Below are 18,328 nucleotides of genomic sequence, written 5' to 3'. Positions count from 1 at the left end.
TCTCCAGGAAAGGAAAGCCTCAGCAGAAGGTGGAGAGTGTGACTCAAAAATACTGCTTCTCTCTCTCTATCTCAGGCTTGAAGGTCCCCACCACCATTACTCTGACACTTCGTGGCCAGCCGAGCAGGATCACCACACTGAGCCCTATGGGCTCAGGAGCAGCCCCATCCGAGGAGCCCTCTTCCCAGGTGCTGCCCTCCAGCTCACAGGTGAGTCTGCCAGGAAGGACTGAGGACATGGGCTTCATTGTTGGGAAGTTTGAGACCAGCTGACTGGCTGATTGAAGGGGCTGCCCATGCACTGGACAGACGAGATTCAGATTCAAATTCAAATCTGAACTCTGGAGTTTGGCTTTGTAATACTGAGCGAATCATGGACCTCTTTGAGCCTCCTCTTCTACATCTCTCCCTGGATATTGTGAAGATTGTGTATGTTCAAGTGGGTCGCAGTGCCTAGTATTTAATGTTTTTGTTTGCTTTTCCTTTCATTTAATTTTTTTTCTCATCCTTGGTTTCATCCTTCAGAGTTGTGAGTAGAGGCTACTTAGCTAATGCTCTTTCTTTGTTTTTATTTTTATTTTTTGAGGTGGAGTCTTGCTGTATCGCCCCAACTGGAGTGCAGTGGTGCAATCTCGGCTCCCTGCAACCTCCACCTCCCTGGTTCAAGCAATTCTCCTGCCTCAGCCTCCCAAGTAACTGGGATTACAGGCACCCACCACCCTGCCCGGCTACAACAGGGTTTCACCATGTTGACCAGGCTGGCCTCGTACTCCTGACCTCAAGTGATCTACTTGTCTTGGCCTCTGAAAGTGTTGGGATTACAGGCGTGAGCCACCGCTCCTGGCCCTTTGTTTTTTTTTTTTTTTTGAGACGGAGTCCTGCTCTGTCGCCCAGGCTGGAGTGCAGTGGCGGGATCTCAGCTCACTGCAAGCTCTGCCTCCCAGGTTTACGCCATTCTCCTGCCTCAGCCTCCCGAGTAGCTGGGACTACAGGCACCCGCCACTTCGCCCGGCTAGTTTTTTGTATTTTTTAGTAGAGACGGCGTTTCACTGTGTTAGCCAGGATGGTCTTGATCTCCTGACCTCGTGATCCGCCCATCTCGGCCTCCCAAAGTGCTGGGATTACAGGCGTGAGCCACCGCGCCCGGCCTCTTTCTTTTTTTTTTTTTTTGAGACGGAGTCTTGCTGTGTCACCCAGGCTGGAGTGCAGTGGCTGGATCTCGGCTCACTGCAAGCTCCGCCTCCCAGGTTCACGCCATTCTCCTGCCTCAGCCTCCGAGTAGCTGGGACTACAGGCGCCCGCCACCATGCCCGGCTAGTTTTTTGTATTTTTAATAGAGACGGGGTTTCACCATGTTAGCCAGGATGGTCTCGATCTCCTGACCTCGTGATCCACCCGCCTTGGCCTCCCAAAGTGCTGGGATTACAGGCTTGAGCCACCGCGCCCGGCCTCTTTCTTTGTTTTTAAGGACATGGGGACAGAGATAGCTCACTATGTTGCCCAAGCTGGCCTCGAACTCCTAGGTTTAAGTGGTCCTCCTGCCTCGGCCCCCAAGTATAATACTCTTTCTTTGACGTTGGCTTTCCAGCACTGTGCCTTCCCATATCTTGGCATGTATGGCTGTCTTTTTAGGGCACAGCTAGGTTTTTATAGGTCTCACCCAGGAAGTCATGATTAGTTTCTCTTAGCTGATCTGATTTCCATTGTGACCTTTTCAAGTCAAATGTTTCTAATCTTAAAACGGTGATCTGAGGAGCCACTCAAAGATTAGAAGTTAAGCCAAAAAAGAGTTCGAGTCTAGTATCGAGTGTGCTTTCCTTCAGTATCTCCTGTGCAACTGAGGCCTTCCTGTGTCTCCCTGTCCTGTGTCTCCCTGTCCTTTCCGTCATGTTAACCTGCTTGTGAACTGGAGGTGCAGTGATAGTCCTGAGCCATTCTAAAAGCTCTTCTGTCACTTCCTCTCTAGGGAAAATACTGCACAGAGGTCAACACCTGACATTCACTGGGACCATAGCTACCTTTTTTTGCAGAGGGATGGAAATGTTTTAATTTTATCTTGTTTCTTATTTTTTCAATTATAAAAATGATTATGCTTATTTTAAATAATTCAAACATATTAGAAATAATTAATTTAGAAAGGGAAGGTTTCCCATGATGCTACTCCCAGAGATGATGATCACTGTTAATAGCTTGGTATGGATCCATTCAGATTTTTTTTTCTACACAAAGTATGTTATTTTATTTGTTTTGTACAAATATGGGATTACAGAGTATGGACTGTTTTGTAACTTGCCCTTTTTTATAAATCATGTCATGACACATTTCTCTGTCTACGTCTTTCAGAGGCTGGCTAGTATTTCACTGAGTAGATGTAAGAAGATGTATGTCACCACCTTCTGTTAGGTAGATAGCTGGGTTCTATTCTGGTTTTTGATATTTTAAATAATGCTCTGGTGAACACTCTTGCTTATTCTTGTGTACCTTTGGGAGCATTTCTCCAGGCTAGAGAGTAAGTAGAAAATGTGTACGTCTAATATCTGGGCAGCTGCTCACTAACTGCCCTTCCAAAAGTTTTTGCTACTTTACAATGCTAGCCACAGTGATGAAAATATCTGTTTCGTATTTTGTGGAAATCAATATTTTTAACTTGATTAATCTGGGTGAAAAATGAAATTGTTTTAATGTGCATTTTCCTGATTACTTAAGAAGTTTTATGTCTTTTATGAAATGTTTGTCATACTCTGTGAATTATAGTGGCTTTATTCAGATATTAATTCTTTGTCTGTTACGCAAGTTGCATATATGTTATTCCTGTCAGTGGCTCATCTTTTTTTTTTCTTCTTTTGAAGCATTCATTGAATGTCAGTCATTTAACTTTTATTTCTGGATCATACAGCCATTTGAATTTTTCATATAGTAAAATCTTCAAATATTTTCCTTTGTAGCTCCAAAGTTTTATGCCTTAAGAAAACTAGCCCTATCACAAGGATATAAAAGTAATCCTTTTTCCTTTTAAAATTTGAATTGTGGTAAAACATCTGTAACATACAATTTACCATTTTAGCCATGTTTCAAGCTTACAGTTCAGTAGCATTGAGTACATTCACATTGTGGTACAGCCATCACCATCATCCATCTGCAGAACTTTGCTGTCATCCCATACTGAAACTCTCTGTGTTTTCTTATAATGCTTTTGTTTGTTTCCTTTAATTCCTTATAGTTCACTTTTGTATGTTAAGTGAGGTAAGGATGAGTCCATTCATCATTCCTCCACTCATCTAGAATCCACTGCTCTTACATTCCAAAGTACTGAACACACATGGGCCTGTTCTGTCATTTTGAATCTGTCTATCCTATGCTGGCTTTCTGTTACGGGCTGATAGTATGGATCTTGAAGTTAAGGGAGTGTCGATTCTGTTTCTAGTTTGCTAAGATAATCTTCATTCTTTTCCTTTCTCTTGATAGTTTTGAATTTTGAATTTTGTCCATTATTCTTTTAGAATCACATGAAACGAATTAGGATAAACATTTCCCTTTTTTTTTCCTTTTTTTGAGACAGAGTCTCACTCTTGTCACCCAGGCTGGAGTGCAGTGGCGTGATCTCAGCGCACTGCAACCTCTGCCTCCCAAGTTCAAGCGGTTCTCTTGCCTCAGGCTCCTGAGTAGCTGGGACTATAGGCTTGCGCCACCACCCCCAGCTAATTTTTGTATTTTTAGTAGAGACGGGGTTTCACCATGTTGGCCAGGCTTGTCGTGAACTCCTGATCTCAAGTGATCCACCCACCTCGGACTCCCAAAGTGCTGGGATTACAGGTGTGAGCCATCACGTCCAGCCAACATTTTCTTTTAATCAGTTAAAATGATGAGTTACTTTAATAGGTTTCCTAATATCAAACTGTGTGAATTCTAGATTCAGTGGCAGAATAGTGTCCTGTTCTTTTTATTGTACATACAAAGGCAACAAGACCCTATCAAAATGAAAAAAGAAAGAAGCTAAGCGTTTCAAAAGAAAAGCATGTTTATTCTATTTGCTTTTATTTTACTTAGGATTTTGTCATCTATATTAATCTATTCAGGCTTTGGCCCATAGTTTTCTTCCCCTCCACCCCCTACTTTTGTGTGTGTGTGCTTTTCTTTGTCTAGTTATGTAAAAGGGGTAATTCAATCCTTGTAGAATGAGATGGGAAGTGTTTTTCCCCTCTCATACTCTCAAACAATTTTATAGTACAGAAATGATAGTTCCTTGATGGTTTGATAGACGTGACCTACAAAGCCATTTGGGCCTGTTTTTAGAGTGTCTTCACCTTTGCTGATGCCAGGTTGATCCACAACTAGAACACAGATCCTGCCGTGTGGTCCCTTCCTCCTGCGTTAGGTAACCCGTCTCAGCTTGCCATGGCCTGGGCAAGCTGGTTACCACTGAGAAGAGAGTAGAGGTCGTTGAGAATCCGCCTTGCCCGTGGCTCTGTTGAAGCACAGAATAAAGATCGAAGTCTGGCCTTCTAACTGATGATGTTAACATGAGATTAGTTTTCATCTTAATAGAACGGGCGAAGGCTGGGCCTGGTGCCTCACGCCTATAATCCCAGCACTTTGGGAGGCCGAGGCAGGTGGATCACGAGGTCAAGAGATCGAAACCATCCTGGCCAAAATGGTATGAGAGGGCAAAATACAAAATGGTATGAGAGGGCAAAATACAAAATGGTATGAGAGGGTAAAATACAAAATGGTATGAGAGGGCAAAATACAAAATGGTATGAGAGGGGAAAACCCGTCTCTACTAAAAATACAAAAATTAGCCGGGCATGGGGGTGCACACCTGTAGTCCCAGCTACTCGGGACGCTGAGGCAAGAGAATCGCTTGAACCCGGGAGGCGGAGGTTGCAGTGAGCCGAGATCGCGCCATTGCACTCCAGCCTGGGCGACAGAGCCAGACTCCGTCTCAAAATAAGTAAATAAATAAATAAAATGAGTATGTAATTGCTAGGAGGGGTCAGGTGGTGATTCTTTTCTAACAAGCAAGGGGATGTTATTAGATTAAGGCTTCTTGCTGATTCAAAAGCTTCTAATAGTTAACTCAGTGTTCAGACTGCCAGACAGAGCACTGGACTATGGGTCAGGTCGTCTGTTTTCAGCCAGCTGTGTGATCCTGGGCAAATCACCTAGCCTTCTGGGCTTTGGTTTTCTTACCTGGTGTAGTGAGGAAGTTGACTTAATTCAGTGACTGTTGTGGTGGCAGGATCAGAATCTCCTCAGGCTTTGGGAATCTAGGTGTTTTAATGCTTAGAAACAAACTACCCATCTTTTGACATTTGTGAGGCAACTGGAAATTTGAACACTGACCGGATACTTGTTGATATTACAGAATTGTTAACCTTTTTAATGTGTGATAATGCTATTGTTGTTAGGATTTTAAAATGGTCCTTTTTAATTTTAGGGTTCCATATTGCAATATTTATGGATGGAGTGAATTTAAAAAGAAAAGTGGACACCAATTAGACTGCTCTAAGATCTGCGTAAACACCTAATTATCTGTTTCGTTTCTGGCACGGATTGGTGTTTACCGCGTTTCCTTCATGGGAATGGACTGTTGTGTACTCCTCAGCTGAGAAGCTGCAGGGAGGAAGAGAACAGACAGACTCTGTTGTGCCCTGCATCAGAGTCCAAAAAATGGACTCCCTACCTGTGGTTATAAGATCTCTGTCCTGCTGGCCATACCAGGACCTTGTCAGCCTGGCAAGCAGCACCTCTAGCTGGCGGCCTATGGCAGTGGCCTCACTGTAGCCTTGTAGCAGGCTGTGGGCAAGCTGGCTCACTCTAAGGTGTATTCATAATCAGAATAGAGTGATCATCTGTGCACAGCCCTGCCTTTGGACAGGGAAGCCCATGAGGTTTTGTTTTCGTTTTTTATTGAGATGGGGTCTTGCTGTATTGCCCATGTTGGTCTGGAACTCCTGGGCTCCAGCAGTCTTCCCACCTCAGCCTCCCAAAGTGCTAGAATTGAAGTCATGAGGTTTGATTGTCAAACCCTTCTTCATTGGTGTGATTATGACTCACTGCAGTCTCAACCTCTTGGGCTTAAACAATCCTGTGGCCTCGGCCTCCCAAGTAGCTGGGCCTATAGGCGTGCAGCACTATGCTCACCTAATTTTTGAAAACATTTTGTAGAGATGGGCTAAGTTGCCCAGGCTGGTCTTAAACTTCTGGGCTCAGGCAGTCCTCCTGCCTTGGCCCCCCCAAAGTGTTGGGATTATAGGCATGAGCCTCCTCACCTGGCCTTCCCTCCTTTACTGCATTCTCAGAGACCTCTTGGGAGTTTCCCAGTGGGGAGACTTAGAAAGGTGGGGAAAGCCTTGGTGACAAAGGCCACCTCCCTACTCACTTCCTTATTCTTAAGCTGCAGGGCTCAACATTGATAGCATCCCCCCACACCTACATGTCTAAGGCCTCAAAATCAGAACAGTCATGGAGATCTTCCCTTCTGTTCTGTTGCCCTTAAAAACTCACCGATTTCCTTTTTTCTGCATTCCTTTTCTGTCCTCATGCATAATAATAAGAGGTGACCTTTGTTGTTGAGCACAGATTACACTCAGGTGCTTTATGTGGATTATTTCATTTAATCCTTACAGTGACCCTGGAAAGTAGATGCTGTCATCTGCCTCTTACAGGCAAGGAAAAGGAGGCTCAGAGAACATAGGCACTTGCCTTAAAAAGTGGAAAGTTGAGTCTCTGACTCTAGAGTCCATGTTCTGTTAACCACTTGGCAGCTACAACACATGTCCTTGTGTATCCAGCTTCTTTCCTATTGAGAATTACTTCTTTAAAATAAATTCTCAGGAGTCAAGATGATTGGGTTAGAGGGTCTGAATGTGATGATAACCTGTCAGAGCTTTGACCCTTCTTCACTACCTCTCCTGCCACAGCGCCTGCCTCCAGCACCCTGAAGATGCTGTGTGATATGTCCTCCTTACCAAGTTGGTGATGGCTGCCTCATGGTGGGCCCTGGGCACGTGTGTGGTCCTGCTGAGCCGTCCACGTGTCTGAAGACCTCTTTAAGACAGTCATTTTTGCCTCTCCGCCAACTGTCTTCAGAGTTGGGCTGTTGAGTCTTCAGAGAAACCGTTAGGTTAGGTGATATGGTGCCAGCAAGGGAAGCACCATCGTCCAGGATCTGCAGATCTGGTTCCTGGGATCCCCAGACTCCTCAGCAGATCTGGCTGTACCTGGATCAGAGCCACTTCTTCCCCCGCTAAAGCTGTGGTTTGACCCAAGGGTCAGTATATAGGACTGCCTGCTGCATTTAATGAAGGTGTTTCCTTTTGGAAGTCTGTGCTACCCTCTGCGCCCAGCTGGGAGGAGACATCCATCTGGTCTGGGGTTTCGGGAGTTAGAATGGAAAGCCCTTTGCTAAAGACTGGAGTCGTCTGACCTGCCAACTGGTGGTTCAGAGCCGGAAGGGCTTGTTTAGGTCGTCACTGTTGCCTTCATCAGCAGCCATGGGAGAGTGCTCCCCATGCAACCCCACCTTAGAAACCACGTCATGCTGAGTAGCTTGCTGACACCTGAAACTTCTGGTTTTTGTTAGTGTCACAGTGAAGGCAAAGAGAACTGGGCCGTCATCTTTCAGCCTCGTTGACTTACTCTAGATGTTGGGAGCGGTGGATGCCAGGTGAAACCTGGCCCCTTTGTCCTTTTCACCGTGCTTTGGGCAGTCTCTGTATCCAGAGAGTCTGCAGGTTCAGGTAAGCTGAAGAGGAGGAGTAGAACAGCAGAGGAAGCAGCTCGAAGGACATGCCAGTAAGCCCGGTGGTTTGTGCTTAGGTCTCTGCTCTGCCACCCAAGGAACTAGTGATTCAGCTGGAGATAAAAAGAAGAATTTGCCAAGTCAGAGAAGAAACCCTAACCCTGGAAAATCCTCTGTCTCCAGTCTCTGGAGGGAAGCAGGGACAACAAGCTAAGGTAGTATCTTGGCCATCCCAGAAAACTTGTGGCATTAGGATGATGAAGGCCATGCTTCAGTGTTTTCATTTCTATTTCATGAGACTTTTTGTCTTCCTGCTTACAAGTGGGAAGATGATTGACAGTGACTCTACTATGCAGGGCTGTTGGTACCAACCTGAGCCCTATAGGTGGCAATCCCTGGAGAAGTGGTCACAGAAGATGGAGCTCTGATCCCCTGCTTACCTCTTCCAACACTTGTGTGCAAAGATAGTTTTAGATTTGGTTTAGGAGCCACCCTCCAGAACAGGCTCCCATACTTAGAATGTTTCTAGTTAAGGTAATAAATTAGGCAACCCAAGTGTGACTCTACTCAAGTGTCCTTTTCTGTAGGCAGGAAGGGCCTATGACGTGGCTTAAATAATAGTCCATGGTCCTGACCCACAGTACAGTGTGTATCTACACCGGGCCACCTGTGTTCAATCTGGGAGCCTTCCTGGCCAGTCTGAGTGGCAGCCAGAAGGGAGCTCATAGTGTCTAGGAGTCTCAGGCAAGGTAGGTCAGGGTACTGTGGGCAGGGGGGATGTGTGTGATAGGAGAGGGTACCCTAAACAACATGCCTTCCCTCCCTGACCTGAAAAGCTGATCTCAACAGGGATTCACACAGAATTAGGCTGTGTTTTTGCATTAGCTGGTAGGTGACTTTCTCAAAATTCTTAAATTCAGGAAGTATTTAGTAAACTTGAGGAAGGTATGAAATCTGGAGGAGGCATCCAGGACCCAGGGGTTTGATAGCTTTACAGGTAGGATCATACCACACCAAAAGAGCAGTGGACAGTGAGACTATATGAGCTGTATGAAGCTTCTAGGAATCATTTAGGACAGACAGAGCCCTGAACAACCCGTTCATGACTTAAGTTGTTGGCTCAGTGTATGCTGGGGACAAAGAAAAACTAACAAGCCGACCTGCCTTTATGGTAAATTCTAGTGTGCTTGCAAGGGATGACTTCCTGAGGTGTGGTCTATCCACCTTGAAGAACTTCAGAACTGAAGAAGGGGAGCTGTGAGAACATGGATTGTTCTACACCTTGGACAGGGTAACAGAGGAAGTGGCTGAGGCCTAGAGTCATGTTTTCCAGTTCCCTTCGCAAACTGTATTTCTTGGAACGCAAAAGGAAGGTTTACCTATTTCCTAGAACACCTGGAATCCATAACCTCAGAAAGTGATACTATTGGTAGAAAATGTGGAAGGATCAGGAAGGTCTTAGATTCTTGGATGACAGATGTATGTTGATGCCCTATGGAGATGTCCTTGTGCTTTGAGGTCACTGAGGCAGGAAGACCTGTCTGCTCTTGGTCTCACCACTAAAACAGTCTTGGGCTGGATGAGTTATAGAGCTGAGGGGCTGTGATGGTTCTGTTCTTACATTAAACAATTAAAAACACCAAAAACAACATTTGGATTGCTTCAGCTTCTTTTCAGTTGACTTCTTATATGTATTCTGGTAACCACCCAATGAAGTGGGCACAGAAGATAGAGCTAAGATATTGTAAGGCCAGTGATCATCACCTCACCAATGCCAGGTGATGTGAGGTGGTACTCTAATTTCCTTTTTGTTTTTTTGGTTTTTTTTTTCTTTTTGAGATGGAGTCTCTCACTGTTGCTCAGGCTGGAGTGCTGTGGCGCTATCTTGGCTCACTGCAGCCTCTGCCTCCTGGGTTCAAGCGATTCACCTGCCTCAGCCTCCCAAGTAGCTGGGATTACAAGCGCCCGCCACCACACCCAGCTATTTTTCTGTATTTTTAGTAGAGACGGGGTTCCACTATGTTGGCCAAGCTGGTCTCAAACTCCTGACCTTGTGATCCGCCCACCTCAGCCTCCCAAAGTGTTAGGATTACAGGCATGAGCCATTGCGCCCAGCCTGTAATTTCCTGTTTACAAGTGAGGAAACAGGCACAGGGCAGTCAAACAGCAGGAAATGGCAGAAGCAGTACTGGAACCCAGGTAGTCTGATGTCGGTGTCTTTTCTACTTTGCACTGTGCTAGGGTTCTAAGATGGGAGACTGGAAGTAGAGATTAGCCCAAGAGGTGAGAAGATGGTGGCTTGGCCTGCACGTGACCTTTTCAGTTTACTTCCCACCAGGCCAAGAGTAATCGATGTTGCTATGGTGGGGCTCTTGGCTGAGCTTACGTCAGTAGGTGGGGTCCCTCCACCTTGATCCTGAAAGATCAGTATCCCTTTGCACTTCCCATACCTCCACCCACCCCCAATAAATACACAAAGATTTAGAGATGAATGAATGAATTCCAACCTCTAGATTATTCGTTAACTTGTGTTCCGGAGGACCTTCCTTCTAACCCCTAAATTCCAGGTCCCTACCCTTGGCATTGGAGCCCTCTGGGTGGAGGCCATAGTTCTGGTATGCTGCTTGGAGTGTCCAGTATACCTGGGCACATCGTGTTACCCTCCTTAGTAGACATCTGATTTGCTGTCTTCTCCCTCAAACTCTAGTTTCACTGACTTGAGCAGTCAGCTCAAGCGAGACGAGGATTAGATTGTTAAAATGACAGCTGTCTGAAGCTTCAGGGGTATGGGGACAGGGCCATAGCAAATAATGATGCAGACAAGTCTTTGTTACCTTTTTATCTCTTTTTCAAGCACACATTTTGGTCAGGGTTGATGGCTGCAAGAAGGAGAAACCTATTCACCACCAAAATAGCTCTGAAAGGGAATATTCTCTCATGAGGCATTTTTATAGACAAGGAGCCTCACGGTTTTTGCTACTTGCCTCATGACCTCAACTGACTTGGACTTGCCAGGATCCAGTTTTGATCCTGTTGTCACAGGACTTTTCAGCTGCAGAACCCTTCATGGATGGCTGGTCTCTTTCACTCAGTTCAAATTCTGAAGACAGCCTGATTGGCTCACTCTCACTTGTGGGTTGGTTCTCCTTATCTCTTCCCACCCAGTCCAATCATAGTATCCAGAAGATGAAGTCATGTGATTCAAATCATTACTTTTCTAAGGAGAAGAAGATGGATTTAAACAAAACAAAGCAAAACACTGCTGGGCTGTTAGATATGTGTGTTTTTAACCTGCAGTTATAGTATAGTATAACACCCTTCACCAAGTTTCCCCCGGTACTTACATCTCACATAACTATAATACAAAATTAAAACCAGGAAGTTGGTACAATGTGTGTGTATAGTTCTATGTCATTTAATCACTGTAGCCATAAACAAAATACAGAATGGTTCCATCAGCCCAAAGATCTCCCTCATGCCATCCCTTTATAGTCACATCCATCTCCTTCCCCACCATTCCTGACCCTAGCAACCAGTAATCACTTCTGCTTGTCCTAAATGAGATGATGTATAAATGGAATCCTACAGTGCATGGCCTTTTGAGATTGTCTTGTTTTCACTCAGTATGATTTCCCTGATACACATCGAAGTTGTTGTATGTCTATGAGTAGTTTATTCCTTTTATTGCTAAGTGGTATTTCATGGTATGGGTTTAGCACAGTTTGTGTAACAATTGATTCACCTATTGAGGGACATCTAGTTTGTTCCCTGTTGGGGCTATTACAGATAAAGCTGCTGTGGCAATTGTATGCAGTGTTTTTGTTGTTGTTGTTGTTGTTTTGAGACAGAGTCTTGCTCTGTCACCCAGGCTGGAGTGCAGTGGCATGATCTTGGCTCACCGCAGCCTCCACCTCCCTGGTTCAAGCAATTCCCCTGCCTCAGCCTCCTCAGTAGCTGGGATTACAGGCACACACCACCAGGCCCAGCTAATTTTTTTGTATTTTTAGTAGAGACAGGGTTTCACCATGTTGGCTAGACTGGTCTCAAACTCCTGACCTCAGGCAGTCCTCCCGCCTTGGCCTCTCAGAGTGCTGGGATTACAGGTGTGAGCCACTGTGCCCGGCCAATTGTATGCAGTTTTTTTTTTTTTTTTATGAGAACATGAATTTTCATTTCTCTATGATAAATGACCAGGAGCGTGATTACTGGGTCACATGTTAGGTTTTAAATTTTTTAGGAAACTGCCAACCCAGCCTGATGGCTCACACCTGTAATCCTAGCACTTTGGGAGGCCAAGATGGGAGGATTGATTGAGCTCAGGAGTTTGAAACCCCCTAGGCAACTTGATAGACCCTGACTCTACAAAAATACAAATTAGCCAAGGGTCATGCCGCACACCGGTAGTCTCAGCTACTTGGGAAGCTGAAATGGAAGGATTGCTTGAGCCTGGGAGGTCAAGGCTGCAGTGAGCTGTGATCATGCCATGGTACTCAACCTGGGCAACAGAGAGAGTGAGACCTTGTTTCTAAAGAAGAAAAAAGAAACTGCCACTGTTTTTCAGAGTAGTCGTACTATTTTACATTCCTATCAGCAGTGTATGAGAGATTCTTTTTCTCTGCATTCCTACCAGCATTCTATATTGTCTCTTATGATTTATTTTTATTTTATTTTTGGGAAACAGAGTCTCACTCTGTCACTCAGGCTGGAGTGCAATGCGCGATCTTGGCTCACTGCAACCTCGGCCTCCCAGGTTCAAGCACTTCTCCTGCCTCAGCCTCCCTAGTCTGGGATTACAGGCACCTGCCACCACATCTGGCTAATTGTTTTTTTTTTTTTTCGTTTTTAGTAGAGATGGGGTTTCACCATGTTGGCCAGGCTGGTCTTGAACTCCTGACCTCAGGTAATCCACCCGCCTCAGCCTCCCAAAGTGCTGGGATTACAGGTGTGAGCCACCGCGCCTGGCCTCTTTTATTTTTTATTTTAGCCATTCTAATAGGTGTGTAGTGGTATCTCATTGTGGTCTTTTAAATTTGTTGAGGTTTATGGCCCAGGGGTGATCTATCTTGATATGTATTCTGTGGGTGCTTAAATGTGTTTTACTATTGGGTGGAGTGTTCCATAAATGTTGATAAAATTGTTGGTTGATGGGGTTGTCAAGTTCTTGTATATCCTTGCTGATTTTCTGTCAAGTTATTCTGTCAACTGTTGAAAGAGTGGTGTTGAAATTTCCAACTATAATTGTGGAATTGTCTATATCTCCTTTCAGTTCTGTCAGTTTTTATTACACATAGTATTCAGTTCTGTTTTTTGGTACATACACTTTTAGGATTTCTGTGTCTTTTTGGTGGATTGACCCTTTTATCATTATGTAATGTCCCTCTGTCCCTGTCAGTTTTCTTTGCCGTGAAGTCTACTTTATTTGACACTATACCCATTCTACTTGCTTTTGATTAATGTTTGCATGATATATTTTTTATTCTTTTGGTTTCACCTATGTCATTATATTTCAAGTGAATTTCTTGTAGACTGCATGTAGCATATGATTTTTCTTCTATACCATTCTCATTCTTTTAATTAGAGTTTTTAGACTGTTTTCTTACATGTAATTATAAGTAATGTTAGGCCTTAAGTCGGCCATTTTAGTTTTTGTTTTCTGTTCCATTTTTTGTTTTCGTTTTCCTGCCCGTAAGTGGGTTACTTGAACACTTTTTTTAGAATACAATTTTGGTTTGTGCATAGTGGTTTGAGTTGTATCTCCTTGTATAGTTTTTTAGTGGTTGCTCTAAAATGTTACTTTATATAACTTATCACAGTCTCCTGGTATCCACATTACCCTCTTCCACCTCTAGTGTAACTATCTATGTACTCTGACAACCACATTAGACAATGTTGTAAGTTTTGCTTCAAATATAATTTAGAACACAAGAGAAGGGCCGGGTGCAGTGGCTCACGCCTGTAATCCCCGCACTTTGCAAGGCCGAGGCGGGCAGATCACTTGAGGTCAGGAGTTCAAGACCAGCTTGGCCAACATGGTGAAACCCTGTCTCTACTAGAAAAAATACACAAATTAGTTGAGTGTGGTGGTGGGCGCCTGTAATCCCAGCTACTCAGGAGGCTGAGGCACGAGAATTGCTGGGACAGGGGTGTGTCTTATTGCCAGGCGGGGGTAGATTTCCAGGCTAACCACATGGTCTCTAAATGGCACAACAGGATTGGGGGTTGGGAGCCTTATTACCACTCATCGGGATTGAAGTTTTAGTTTTCCACTTGGCCTTCTTCAACACCACCCCACAAATAACTAAACATTTGAGGAGATAGCCACCTCACAAAAGGCAACAGTGGACAACATATACTTTCTGAAGCAGAATTATTGGAAGAGATAAGTTAATATGTGACTAATATATGTAAGGAGTTATGGTTGGTCAGATATTGATATGAAACAACAGGAAACTGTTATTTAAAAACCCAGAAATATTAGTTATAGAAAATATAATAGCTAAAACAAAGTAATTATGGGACAAAAAGTAGAAGGAATATGGCTAAAGAATTAACTGGAAGATTAGAATTAGGAATTCTCTCAGAAGGCATCAAAAAAGCCAAGAAGTATAGAGGACAGAAGTAGAAACAGTAGAGCACAATTAAGGGTCATGAAGGGAAAGCTGGCTACTCGGGAAGGCGTTTGAGCCTGTAGTGTGCGATGATCAGGCCTGTGGGTAGCGACTGCACTCCAGCCTGGGCAACATAGTGAGACCCTGTCTCTCAAAACTTTTTTCAATTTTTAAAAACCATGAAAGGAAAATGAGATAAAAAACAAGGAAGTAATTTTTTTACATAATGGAGGTTAACATTTCTAAGAAGAGAAAATTGAAAGGCCTCAGTTTGAAAGCATTCACATGGAGTCTCAACTGGGAGCAATAAGGAAAACCCACATCTAGACACATTATAATCAAAGACAGAAAATCTTTCTTACTTTTAAATTTTATTCCATTAGTTGTTGGGGAAGAGGTGGTTTTTGGTTACAAGGGTAAGTTCTTTAGTGGTGATTTCGGAGATTTTGGTGCACCTGGCACTTGAGCAGTGTACACTGCACCCAGTGTGTAGTATTTTAATCACCCCCACCCTCACCCTTACCCCGAAGTCCTCAAAGTCAGTTATATCATTCTTGTTTTTTTTTTTTTGAGACTGAGTCTCACTGTCATCCAGGCTGGAGTACAGTGGCATGATTTCGGCTCACTACAAGCTCCACCTCCCGAGTTCAAGTGATTCTTATGCATCAGCCTCCCAAGTAGCTGGGATTACAGGTGCCTGCCACCACACCCAGCTAATTTTTATATTCTTGGTAGATGTGGTTTCACCATGTTGGCCAGGCTGGTCTCGAACTCCTGACCTCAAGTGATCTGCCCACCTCAGTCTCCCAAAGTCCTGGGATTACAGGCATGAGCCACCGCGCCCAGCCCAATTATATCATTCTTATGCCTTTGTGTCCTTATAGGTTAGCTCCCACTTATGAGAACATACGATATTTGGATTTCCATTCCTGAGTTACTTCACTTAAAATAATGGTCTTCAACTCCATCCAGGTTAGTGCAAATACCATTATTTTGTTTCTTTTTATGGCTGAGTAGTATTCCATGTTATATATATACCACATTTTTTTTAATCCACTCTTTGGTTGATGAGCATTTAGGCTGGTTCCATATTTTTGCAGTTGCAAATTGTATTGCTGTAGACATGTGTGTGCAAGTGACTTTTTCATATGATGACTATTTTGCTTTGGGTTGATACCCAGTGTAGTGGGATTGCTGGATCAAATGGTAGTTCTAATTTTAGTTCTTTAAGGAATCTCCATACTGTTCTCCATAGTGGTTGTACTAGTTTACATTCCCACCTGCAGTGTAAAAGTGTTCCCTTTTCACCACATCCGTGCCAGCATCTATTATTTTTAAAGTTTTAGTTATGGCCATTCTTGCTGGAATAAGGTGGTTTCACACTGGCTTCGATTTGCATTTCCCTGATAATTAGTGGTATTGAGCATTTTTTCATGTTTGTTAGCCATTTGCATATCTTGAGAATTGTCTGGTAATGTCCTTTGCCCTCTTTGTGATGGGATTACATATTTTCTTCTTGCTGATTTGAGTTTCTTGTAGATTCTGGTTATTGGTCCTTTGTTAGATGGATAGTTTGTGAATATTTTCTCCCATTCTGTGGGTTGTCTGTGTACTCCGATTTTTCATTTGCTGTGCAGAAGCTTTTTAGTTTAATTAAATCCCATCTATTTATTTTTGTTCTTGTTGCATTTGCTTTTGGGTTCTTGATCATTAACTCTTTTTTTTTTTTTTTTTTTTTTTGAGACAGAGTCTTGCTCTGTCGCCCAGGCTGGGGTGCAGTGGCCGGATCTCAGCTCACTGCAAGCTCCGCCTCCCGGGTTTAGACCATTCTCCTGCCTCAGCCTCCCGAGTAGCTGGGACTACAGGCGCCCGCCAACTCGCCCGGCTAGTTTTTTGTATTTTTTAGTAGAGACGGGGTTTCACCGTGTTAGCCAGGATGGTCTCGATCTCCTGACCTCGTGATCCGCCCGTCTCGGCCTCCCAAAGTGCTGGGATTACAGGCTTGAGCCACCGCGCCCGGCCGATCATTAACTCTTTACCTAAGCCAACAAAAGACAGAAAATCTTAAAGGCTTCCATAGAGAAAATCCACATCCACCGCAGAGTTTGAGGCAGAATCAGACTAATGTGAGACATCACAACATGAATCTTTGCTTCAAGAAGTCATTAATGTTTTTAACACATTGGAGGACAGAACATAGAATTTAAATGTTAGGACATTATAAGAATGTCCTCAGGCATCCACAGCTTCAGAAGGTCTGACACACACAGACTCGTGGGTGCACTCCCGTGTTTATTGCAGCAGCCGAGATAGAGAATCAACCTAAGTGTGCATCAGCAAATGAAGGGATAAAGAAAATGGGATATATATACACAATGAAATACTACCTAGTAAAAACAAATCTGCCATTTGCAGCATCATGGATGAACTTGGAGGACATGTTAAGTGAAGTAAGTCTGGACAGAAAAATACTGTGTGTTCTCACCCACAGGTAGGAGCTAAAAAAGCTGATCTTATAGAAGTAGGCAGTGTAGATGGAATGAATAACTTCTAGTGTTCTATGACACTATAGGCTGACTATAATTAACAATTTATTGTAGATTTTCAAATTCTTAGAAAACCAGATTTTGAATGTTCCCAGCATAAAGAAATGAGAAATGTTTTGAGGTGATGGATATGCCAATTATCCTGATTTGATCATTACACATTGTATACATGTCTTGAAATACTGTACTCTATCCCATAAATACATACAATTATATGCCAATTAAAAATAATAAAAGCAGGCCGAGTGCAGTGGCTTATGCCTGTAATCTTAGCAATTTGGGAGGCTGAGGTGGGAGTATCTCTTGAGCTCAGGAATTAAAGGCTGCAGGGCACCATGAGTCACCACCGCACTCCAGCCTGTGCAAGAGCGTCTCTAAAATAAAAGTGAAAAAAGAATAGACACACTACAGACTCAGATAAAATGTTTGTAATACGTATTTGACCGAGGACACACACATAACCAGAATACATAAAATAATTGCTACAAATCACAATTTAAATGTAATAAATATTTGCAGATTTAAATAGAGACATTCCACAAGAAGATACCCAAGTAGCCAATGTGCACATGAAAGAGTTTTCAGTATCACTGGTCATGAGTAAAATGCAACATTAAACCAATAAAATACCACTTTACACTCACTAGAATGGCTAAAATTAACAACAATACCAAGTGTTAGCAAGGATAAGGAACACCTGGAACTCTTAGACATTGCTAGTGGTAGTCTATTACAGTAAACAACTTTGAAGAACTGTTTGAGCAGTTCCATTCCTATGTATATACAAAAGAGAAATGACAACTTACGTCCACAAAAGTAGTGACTTCTACAAGTATATTCATAGCAGCTTTATTCATAATAGCCCAAAACTGAAAATAGACTGAATGTCCCTTAACAGGAAAATGGATATACACATTGCAGTATTTTCCTATAATGGAACAGTATTTGGTAATGAACCACTGACATGCAGTGACCTGTATGAATCTCAGTAGCAGGCTGAATGGCAGAAGCTGGACCCAAAAGACTACATGGTATGACTCCACTGATACGAAATCCAAATTTGAACAAAACTAGTCTGCGGTTATAGAAGTCAGAGCATGACTGAGACAGACTGTAACCAGAAAGGAGTACAGAGACTTTTTCAGTCGGGGGGAAATGTTCTAGATCTTGTTTTGGATGGACATTACAAGGATGTATATAAATGTTGAGACTCAATTGAGTGAGAAGGGGCCCACATCTGGTAATAGCCAAGTAGCTCCTACCAGACCATTCCACGCACATATAATAACTATAAATAAAAAATAGAAAACTTCCCATAAGCTGCTGGAGAGCAACAGAATCAGACAGATAATGGGAAAGTGGGTGACACTTGGATAGAGAGAGTGAAACAGTGAATTTTGTTTGTATGGCTTGTAGTCTGAGGGCAAACCA

General features: G+C 43.4%; 1 protein-coding gene across 50 annotated transcripts in view; it reads left to right on the top strand.

Moving 5' to 3' along the window:
• The window catches only part of KANSL3 (KAT8 regulatory NSL complex subunit 3), an 89,824-nt gene that overhangs the window by 39,328 nt on the left and 32,168 nt on the right, over positions 1 to 18,328 (top strand). For 24 of the 50 annotated variants that reach the window (XR_012421892.1, XR_012421891.1, XR_010580297.2 and 21 more), the window contains 2 exons: positions 76 to 209; positions 6,923 to 9,392. Coding sequence is in view for 23 of the 50 variants with exons in the window: in XM_074010983.1 (XP_073867084.1) it covers positions 76 to 209; positions 6,923 to 6,943 (155 nt within the window). In the remaining 27 variants the exon portion in view is untranslated. Of the gene's footprint in view, positions 1 to 75; positions 210 to 6,922; positions 9,393 to 15,235; positions 17,134 to 18,328 lie in introns of those variants that run through there. The other 26 variants (XR_012421875.1, XR_012421881.1, XR_010580293.2 and 23 more) reach the window with 4 other exon arrangements.

This window comes from Macaca fascicularis, chromosome 13, assembly GCF_037993035.2.
Source record: "Macaca fascicularis isolate 582-1 chromosome 13, T2T-MFA8v1.1".
NCBI classification, from domain to species: Eukaryota; Metazoa; Chordata; class Mammalia; order Primates; family Cercopithecidae; genus Macaca; species Macaca fascicularis.
The sequence above is the reverse complement of the archived record's forward strand: the minus strand, read 5'-3'. Positions and strand labels throughout refer to the sequence as shown.